The sequence below is a fragment of the Carlito syrichta genome, unplaced genomic scaffold (assembly GCF_000164805.1).
Source record: "Carlito syrichta isolate Samal-C Ts95f unplaced genomic scaffold, Tarsius_syrichta-2.0.1 Scaffold301813, whole genome shotgun sequence".
NCBI lineage: Eukaryota > Metazoa > Chordata > Mammalia > Primates > Tarsiidae > Carlito > Carlito syrichta.
In genome coordinates this window covers 158,520-167,985 of record NW_007245909.1, presented here as the reverse complement: position 1 = coordinate 167,985, position 9,466 = coordinate 158,520, and the positions used below count along the sequence as shown (strand labels likewise).

The 9,466-nt window shown below is 38.6% G+C and overlaps 1 protein-coding gene across 1 annotated transcript in view; it reads left to right on the top strand.

Moving 5' to 3' along the window:
* The window catches only part of DENND5B (DENN domain containing 5B), a 76,079-nt gene that overhangs the window by 10,010 nt on the left and 56,603 nt on the right, over positions 1-9,466 (top strand). The window contains exons 3-4 of the mRNA XM_008055289.1: positions 1,709-1,940; positions 6,813-6,963. Coding sequence (XP_008053480.1) covers positions 1,709-1,940; positions 6,813-6,963 — 383 coding nt within the window. The remainder of the gene's footprint in view (positions 1-1,708; positions 1,941-6,812; positions 6,964-9,466) is intronic.

Here is a 9,466-nt window from a genome sequence, read left to right as displayed (position 1 = left end):
GGGGGGGGGGGGTCGTCTTGCTAAGTTGCCCAGGTGGTTGTCGAACCCACAGACTCAGGCAATCCACTCACCTCAGCCTCCCAAAGTGCTGAGATTACAGGCTGAGTCACCGAGCCTGGCCAGATTCCTTTCTAATTAACTTAATCATTTTCCACACTTTTTCTTATCCAACTTGTAACTAATCTGTGTACATCCATGGTTTATCCTTGGGGAAATTAAAATTCTTACCTAAATTGAGCCGTGATGTTTTCTTCCTTCTTAATCTTTATGTACTTTCAGACTGTAAATAGAATTCTTTTTATATAATTCCTAAAGAAATGAAAGTATCATGTTGGATTCCAGAAGGCTTGTAATCATCTCATTTTCCACTAGGAAAATTTGCAGAACATACTAGTCCTACAGGACAAGTCTTTGTTGACCTTTAGTGTGTAGTCCATGGGGTCTGAACATCAAAAACCAGATATTTGGCCCATTAAAAAAAAAAAAAAGACTATTTGATCTATAAAAAGTAAAATTGATGTTTATTTGTAAAATGCCTTTCAAGAAAGTGAACCGATTTCTGGAGAACACTGGTGACTCTTTCTCTGGTTATTTGGACTTACATATGTACATCTAAATGGTGGGAATATGTAAAATGAAGAAGTGGATTTCTATAAGGAAGTTTTTTAAAGGCCTCCTAAATTTTAGAATGAAAAACAAATATGCTGGGAAGAAACTGATGAGAATATTTTTAAAAGTTACCTTATGTCAGAACTTACCTTTTCTTCTTTTGTTTCCGGCTTCTGCCACACAGCATCTACTCAAAAGAAAAAAAAGAATCAACGCAGCAACCTAAATAGTAATTCACTTCTCAATTTCAGCTGTACCAAATTGAGACTAGAATTCCTGGTATACACATGGACTTGAAGAATAATAGAAAAAAATGAACACTTTGGATTAGGAGCTGATAACAGTATGCTGATCCATTCCATGCATCAGACAAGTTAGTAACAGGGAGGCGTATGACGTATTTTCAAACTCCTGAGCTCAAAGGATCCCCCTGCCTCAGCCTCCCTAGTAGCTGGAATTATAGGCATGTGCCACTACACCTAACTTCCAGAAAATGCTTTTTTTTAGTTATTGAGACCAAGACTATTGTGTTAGCACAGGTCTAGAAGTTTGATCTTGAGTTAGTTTCTAATAGAGTAGAGCCTGGAAAAACACTCACTTGAGAAGAACAAAAAGATTTCACCCACTAGCACAATTTCTGTGTTGTTTTTTTAAGGTTATTGCTTATGTATGTATCATTGTATCATGTTGCCTTATGACTTGAAAGTACACTACATAAGCTAGAAATAGAGAGCAAAAGAAATTACAGCTCCCTGGGGAAAGGGATCAGAATTTAATGGTAGAAGTGGTTGATTGACAGTTGTATAGCAACGTATCACTTTCATTAATGATGATGCCCTCTTTCCTGCGTAATGGCCATAAGAATCAGAATGTAAATCAATTTTGTAAGGTTAAAAGCACTGCTAAAGACTTAAGTGGCCTAAATCCTATGAATTTAGGAAAATAGGAAAAAAATTTTAAGGATTTTTAGTTTTCAAGTGTCAGTTTTGTGTGTTACAAGATTTAAAAAGAATGACCTTAACCACGTAATTTTCAGACTCGTCATGGAGTATTGAGATAGTCCCTCTGTACTAATAATTTCCTAATTATCTCATTACAGGCTTCCTTTCTGTCTGACCAGCCTGAGCCTTACCTGCCATTTCTTTCACGCTTCATTGAAACACAGATGTTTGCCACCTTTATTGATAATAAAATTATGTCTCAGTGGGAAGAGAAAGATCCTTTGCTTCGGGTCTTTGACTCTCGGATTGATAAGATGAGGTTGTATAATGTAAGAGCACCTACCTTGCGGACATCTATATATCAGAAATGCAGCACTTTAAAAGAAGCAGGTACAATTGACTTTTAAAATTAAATTAAAATTGGCCTTATATCATAACGTTAATTTTCAGTTTTAGACTTCATGGCTAATCCTGGTACTACATCAAGAAGTGCTTGGTATAGTTTTCTTTCTTTTTCTGTGAGTTTCCATCCTCACTTGACATTTCTCTTCCTTTAGTCTAAAGAGGAAAAACAATAATAAATTGAAACAAGTAGAATTGGAGGCTTGCTATGATTTTTGTTTTATTCTCTTTATTGTCTTAATGGGAAAAATGTTAATTTCTATCTTGCTACTTATGTGTCCTTTTTATTTCTCACTTATTTTCTTCTTCCAAGAAAAGATAAGTACTAATTTAAAATAGTAAATCTGAGGTTCTGCCTAATTTATGTAACTACAACAGCATATTTACTTTAGTAGAGCCATTAATTATAGTAGTTTCATTTATTGAAATTAAATCTCTGGGTTCTTGCATTCAAATTAGAGTTTCCTGTAACCCTGACACCAGTCTTTCCCTCAGAGAATTATGAATTTTGACCAGTCTTATCTGGCAGTATCATACAGTCCATTAAATAAATAGTCATATTAATAGACAATATTTACTGAATACTTACTATGTGTCAGTCATTATACCAGGTGTTTTTCATGTGTTTTTGCATGTGATCTTAAGAAGTGTTTATAGACACACTTATTTTTACTTTGTTTTATTACCAGCCTCATTTTACAGTTGAGAAGACTGAGAGGTGAAGTGACTTGCCCCTGGTTGCACAGCTAATTATTGGTGGAGCCATGGTTTGAACTCTTATCTGACTGATTCCAGTACCTGAAGCCTTAATACTGTGTTAGTCATTCCATTTGATAAATAGTAAAGTGTTCTAATCCACACAATTTTAGACATTGATGTCTGCTTCCGAACCCATTCTTTGCCAGATAAATATCTATCACCAGAGTGCCCTTTCCTTATATCATTTCCTTCAAACGTAGGAGTTATTTGAGAGCAGCTTTTTCTCTGGCAAAAAGGAGACAGCAAATGTGGAGCTTCTTTGCTCTGCCTTGCTTGCTTGCTTGCCTTTCCCACTTGCCTTAAATAGATTAAAGTCACAGGAATGATGATGCTGAAGTCTTAGCGTGTTTAAGGAAAGAAGTATGTAAATGATGTCATTTATGTAGCTGTAGAGGGCTCACAAACATCACCCTGTTGTCCTCCCACATATGAGGGCAGACCCTTGAAACTCCTTCGGAAAGTAGTAGTTACCTCAGTTTTTGTTTCTGGAAATTAAGGAAGTAGAATGAATGAAATTGACCATGCTTGTTCAGAGAATAATATGATTTCCAGTGCTTTAATAATCATGCGAATAGTAAAATGCCTTGTTGGGCAAATTTCATTTTTTCCTTCCTAATGGAATTTTTAAAATGGAGCTAAGCACTGATACCTTAATTTGTGTGCTTCCAGAAAGTCTTCCCAATTAAAATAGATTTTCTTTCAGCCTCTCAAAGAGTTTGATACTCCCACTATCATCACAGAAATTGCATAACACTCTTAAAACTGTACGATCATGGATTTAACGTAAATGAAAATGAAATTAGGCTAATGCACTAGTTTTCCAGGAACTTTATTTATTTATTTATTTTTGAGTTGGGATCTCACTTGGTCACCCAGGCTGGAGGACAGTGGCATACTCCTGGTCACGGCACCCTCGGCCTGTTGGGCTCAGGTGATCCTTCTGCCTCAACCTTCCAAGTAGCTGGAACTACAGGCACGTGCCACCATGCCTGGCTAATTTTTTGGTTTATTGTGGAGATTAGGTCTCGCCAAGTTGCTCAGGCTGGTCTTGAACCTGCAGTCTCAGGCAGTCCTCTCACCTGGGCCTCCCAAAGTGCTGGGATTATAGGCGTGAGCCTCCACACCTGGCCTTAGGAACTTGATTTTATCAAAGACTTTTTTTTTAAAGCGGAAGGAGGCAGCTGATGTGGCTGGTACCATCCCTCCTACATGATACAGATATTTCTTTTATGAAGTAAAATTGTCCTCTTTCCACTACTCAAAAAATATAGAGATTGGAGTACTGATGATTGATGTGGATTTTAATTGCATATGTATTTTTTGGTTTTGTTGTGCTTTTGCTTTTGTTTGCCTTTAACCAAGAAGAATTTTGATTTGCAGGTGAATTCTTTAGGCACAGGTTATCTGCTATTGATTTTGTGGCACCAGAACCTCATGATTTCTATGCAGAAAGACAACACATTGATAGTAATATGGTTTTCTTTTTGCTTACCAATCACAGCAAATGAGTATTGACACAAACCCTTGAAAATCTAACAAGAGATTCCTGACCTTTCAGAGCAGGCATTTAATATAACTTTCTGAATGTTCAGTTTCAACTGGTGGTGTAATCACTGAAAAGTAGCATTGCATTATGCTTCCTGTGGCAGTTTTCAATTTAAACCCTAGAGTAATGCATTGTGAGTCATGATTTTTATTTTTAAAAAACTTCTCAAGTTAAGGCGAACAGCTCAATAACAGATGGATTTCTCTGTCATTTTAAATCCAGTGGAAAAACTGAAGCTACTTTTTCTTTTTTTTTTTCCTCCTTTCATGAGTGCAGAAGCATTCATTGGCAGAAATGGAATTTTGTAGTATTTTCATGGAATATAAAATTGGCAGGGACTTCAGAGAATCCATACTATGAATCTAGGCATTATTTTGCTTAAACCATCCATTAATTGTATTTTCTAAATATTAAGAAGCATAGAAAGTATAGGTAGGATTGTAGAGAGCCAGTGGGCATTGTTGAAAATGAACTATTTAATCACATTAAAGCATGGCATCCAGAACAGCCTGGACAGCTTGGCGAGACCTCATCTCTATAATAAATCAAAAAATTAGCCGGGCATGGTAGCATGCACCTGTTGTTCCAGCTACTTAGAAGGCTGAGGCGGAAGGATCACGGGAGCCCAGCAGGTCTACACTGGAGTGGCCGTGAGTGTGCCACTGCACTCCAGCCTGGGTGATGGAGTGAGACTTCCAACTAAAAAAAAAAACAAAAAAACATGGCATCCTTTTGTCCAGCATAGACATATGTTTCAAGAGAAGTTACAAGTCACACATTAAAAATATAATCAAATTCAAGAAATTTTTGGATAAATTCATATGGATTATGAGGGAAAATTAGGAAAGCTTAAAGTATATCTCTAATATTTTGAAGTTTAAGGCATAGCGGCAGTAGTAACTTCCATAAAGCATTCCTTTGTACCACCATTAAACACAAATAAGTGGCTTAGGTGAAGCCATTTTATGATCTGCCATAAACATTCAAAAGAATGTTTTAGGCATGTTCTTTTGGCAACAGTGGGGAGTTAGTCCCGACTAAAGATAGTCCCATACTCTCCTGGAAAAAAAAAGCTTTAGAATATGTATGGAGAGAATAACCAACAGGGCTCAATCTACTAGTATTGAAAAGGGGTGGACTGGGCTCGGTGGCTCAGCCTGTAATCCCACCCAGCACTTTGGGAGGCCAAGGCAAGTGGATTGCCTGAGCCTGAGGGTTCAAGACCCACCTGGGTAACTTGACGAGACCTCGTCTCTACAATACATAAAAAATTAGCTGGGCATGGTAGCACGCACCTGTAGTTCCAGCTACTTTGGAAGGCTGAGATGGAAGGATCGCTGGAGCCCAGCAGATGGAGACTGTGGTGGCCAGGAGCATGTCACTGCACTCTAGTCTGGGTGACTGAGTGAGACTCCAACTCTAACATAAAAAAAAGAAAGAAAGAAAAGGGATAAAATAACCTGATTCTTTGAATTACTCATAAAGATACCTTTTTACTTCTCTGAAGTCACAAGTTTAGCAGCTGCCACAGTGTGTGATCTGCATGATCTCCCTTTTTTAGTAATCTCTAGGCAAGGGTTTGGAGACCTAGTCTTGCTTCTCAGATATTTTTTCTTGACAATTCAGTTGATAAAATCACTTAAGATCAGGGTTTTATTTGTTTGCTTTTTAACCAGAGAAATAGATGACTGCTTCTTGGGTCTTTGAGACATCTTTCGACACCCCTGACTTTAAATAGCTTTAAAATAGAAATGTTGAGTAATCCTATCTTTTAACTTTGATCTATTTTGTTCTTCAAAAGGCCAGTTCCTTCTGCTCTGGACATTTGCTAAATGCCTGCTTATTTGCCTTTTCTCTGCATTACCCTCTTGACTAATAAGCACTCCTAAGTGACTCCTACTAATGAGAGTATGACTGTTGCTAAAAGTGAGGTAATAAACTTCTCACAATTCTTTGTTTTTACAGATGGAGAACGATGAATATTTAGCAGGTCTTTGCACAAAGAAATAAAGTAATAAGGCTACTGTGCTTGCCTCTTCCATTGTCTTTCAGTTTACATTGTATTTCAGCTCAAGAAAAGTATTTTATTTGCTATCATTTTCTTTAATGTTGTACTTAGAACCATATTTTTGTATAAGAATAGTGAATTTCCCACTTAAGGAAAACTGTTTCTTTTTTATTTGTAGAGACACAGAGTCTTGCTATATTACCAAGGCTGGTCTTGATCCTCCCACCTCTGCCTCCCAAAGTGCTGAGATTACAGGCATGAGCCACTGCCCACCCCAGGAAAACTGTTGCAATTTTAAATTGTAGCTTTTTCAACCCTGCTGCCCTGTTTTTTAAAAATGTGGAAAATACCATGAAAATCATCCAATATTTACTTAAAATTAACCTTTTTATACTTACATTATACTGATTGCTAAAGAGTCTTTGTAAAAATCTATTTCAGAGTGACATAATAATTGAATTCTCTGTAGGTGCATGAGTGGAGGAAGCATTATTTCTTAAAGTTTAGCAAAGAAATATCTCTAATTTGTTATAAATTTAATTTATAGCCCAGTCAATTGAGCAGAGACTGATGAAGATGGATCACACTGCAATCCACCCACATCTCCTTGATATGAAAATTGGTCAAGGCAAATATGAGCAAGGGTTCTTTCCAAAGTTACAGTCTGATGTCTTGGCAACAGGACCAACCAATAACAAGTAAGCATGTTCCTCACTTGAGTAGAGGTTGAAGGAGTGAATGAATGGGGGATGCTCTGCAGCTCTAATGGGCAGTGCTTGACTATTAAACATCTTGTCTACCTAATTACTTTTCTTCAAGACCACATTTGATGCATTTGAAATAGAAATTGACACTGATCACTTAGCTTGACTTTTAATTCCATCACGAGAGCCAGGTACGGTGGCTCACGCTTATTATCCCATCACTTTGGGAGGAGGGGGCGAGAGGATTGCCTGAGTTTAGTGGTTCAAGACCTCGTCTCTACAGTAAATCAAAAAATTAGCTGGGCATGGTAGTGCGCTCCTGTGGTTCCAGCTACTTGGAAGGATAAGGCCTGAGTCCAGCAGGTCGAGGCTGTGGTGGCCATAAACATGCCACTGCAATCCAGCCTGGGTGACAGAGTAAGACTCTGACTCAAAAAAAAAAAAAAATTCCATCATGTAAAACAATTTTCAGAAACTAGAGATTTCTTTTCCTTTTTCAGTAAAGTGCACTTGGAAGTAAAGTACACTTTAAATGACTCTGTTTAACCATAATGCTGATACTGTCTGATAGGATTTGGAAAATTGTACTTTACTATCTATTTTAGTTTCCTAGGGCTGCTGTAACAAAGTACCACAAATTCAGGGGCTTAAAACAACGGAAATAATTTTTCACAGTTCTGAAGCTTGAAGTTTGAAGTCAAGGTATTAGCAGGGCTGTGCTCCCTCTGAGGCCTCTAGAGAGTGATCCTTCCCTGGCTTTTTTAGCTTCTAGCAGTCCCAGTGGAAGCTGGGGCAATACAATACCATCTTCTGTTTCCATTCACATGGCCCTTATCCCTCTGTGTCTGTGTCTAGATTTCCGTCCCATGACACCAGTCATACTAGATGAGGGCTCACCCTAATGACCTCATCTAACCTTGATTACATCTGCAAAGACCCTGTAGCTAGGAAATGGTAAAACTGGGATACAAGCCTAAGTCTGCCAATTCAGGGGTGCAGGTACTTAACCATTACACTGCTTGTACAGCCTGACTGTATCATACTAATAAAAGGGTCACACATTTTCAGAGTTGGAAACTATACGTGGTAGCTCCAAGAAATTTTGAATAACCTAAAATATTGAACATAAGGGAGTTGAGCAACTGGTCACATCAATCTAATGAGATCTTTCCATATTGAAAGATCCCTCAGATGTCTCCCCTCTGCCTTAAACTGGGCTCTGTTAAGAGGAATGGATCCGGAGACAACAGGATAGAACTTGGGGAAGCAACATACATTCCTGGGCACTGTCTTCTTTCTTGGAGTACTACATAAAGCAATGGTTGATATAAAATAACTGAAAATAGTGCTATTCTCCTGTGCCAACAGGAGTCTGAGCTTGGTGTATGGCAGAGTTAGAACTCAGGTCTCCTTACTCCCTGTACATGTTGTGGTGTCTCTCCCTCACAAAAACTGGAGGTCTGGAAAAATCTTCAGTACCAGTATCCTTTTAAATATTTTAGAAAAGGGACACCAGGCCAGGCTTGGTGACTCAGCCTATAATCCCCAGCACTTTGGGAGGCCGAGGCAAGTGAATTGCCTGAGCCCGCGGGTTTGAGACCAGCCCAGGCAACTTTGGCATCTCTATAATAAAATAAAAAATAGCCGGATGTGGTACCGCGCCTCTGTAGTTCCGGCTACTCGGAAGGCTGAGGCCAAAGGATCACTGGAGCCCAGAAGGTCGACACTGGTGTAACTGTGAGCATGTGTGCCACTGCACTCCAGCCTGGGCGAAGGAGTGAGACTCCAACTCAAAAAACAAAAAAAGAAAAAAGCAAAGGGGGTGGGCAACAAATAGTAAAGAAAAAGAATTGTGGATTTTTTCTTAAACTTTATGTGATTGAGCTTTCATTTAAATAGACTGCCTCAAATTTAATGAAGGTAGTAATAGAGGATGGTTCACTAGAAAGGTAGAAAAATTATATATTCCAAATGAAGTCTTCCAGTTCTGTAGGTATGCAAGTGTTTATACCAAAGTCTTGGGGAGGAAAGTTGTAAGAATTTAATATGCTTCTTACAAGAAAGAAGCAAATAGCTAGTTACTGACATTCTTATTGTACTTACCTTAGTATCACCCTCCAGTGAATTGTGTTTCTTGCTTTTATAAACATTGAACTTAAAAGTGTGCTACAAAACCAGGCATGGTGGCACTTGTTTGTAGTCTCTGCTTGGGAGACTGTGACTGAGAGGATTCCTTGAGGCAGGAGTTTGAGGCTGTGGTGTGCTATGACTGCCTGGGACTAGCTTGTAGCCTGGGCAACGTAGCAAGATCTCACCTCTAAAAAGAAAGAAAGAAAAATGAATTTTAAAAGTGTGAATGTGGGCCGGGCTCAGTGGCTCAGTCTGTAATCAAGCACTTTGGGAGGCCGAGGTGAGTGGATTGCCTGACTCCGTGGGTTTGAGACCTGCCTGGGCAACTTGGTAAGACCTCATCTCTACAATAAATCAAAAAATTAGC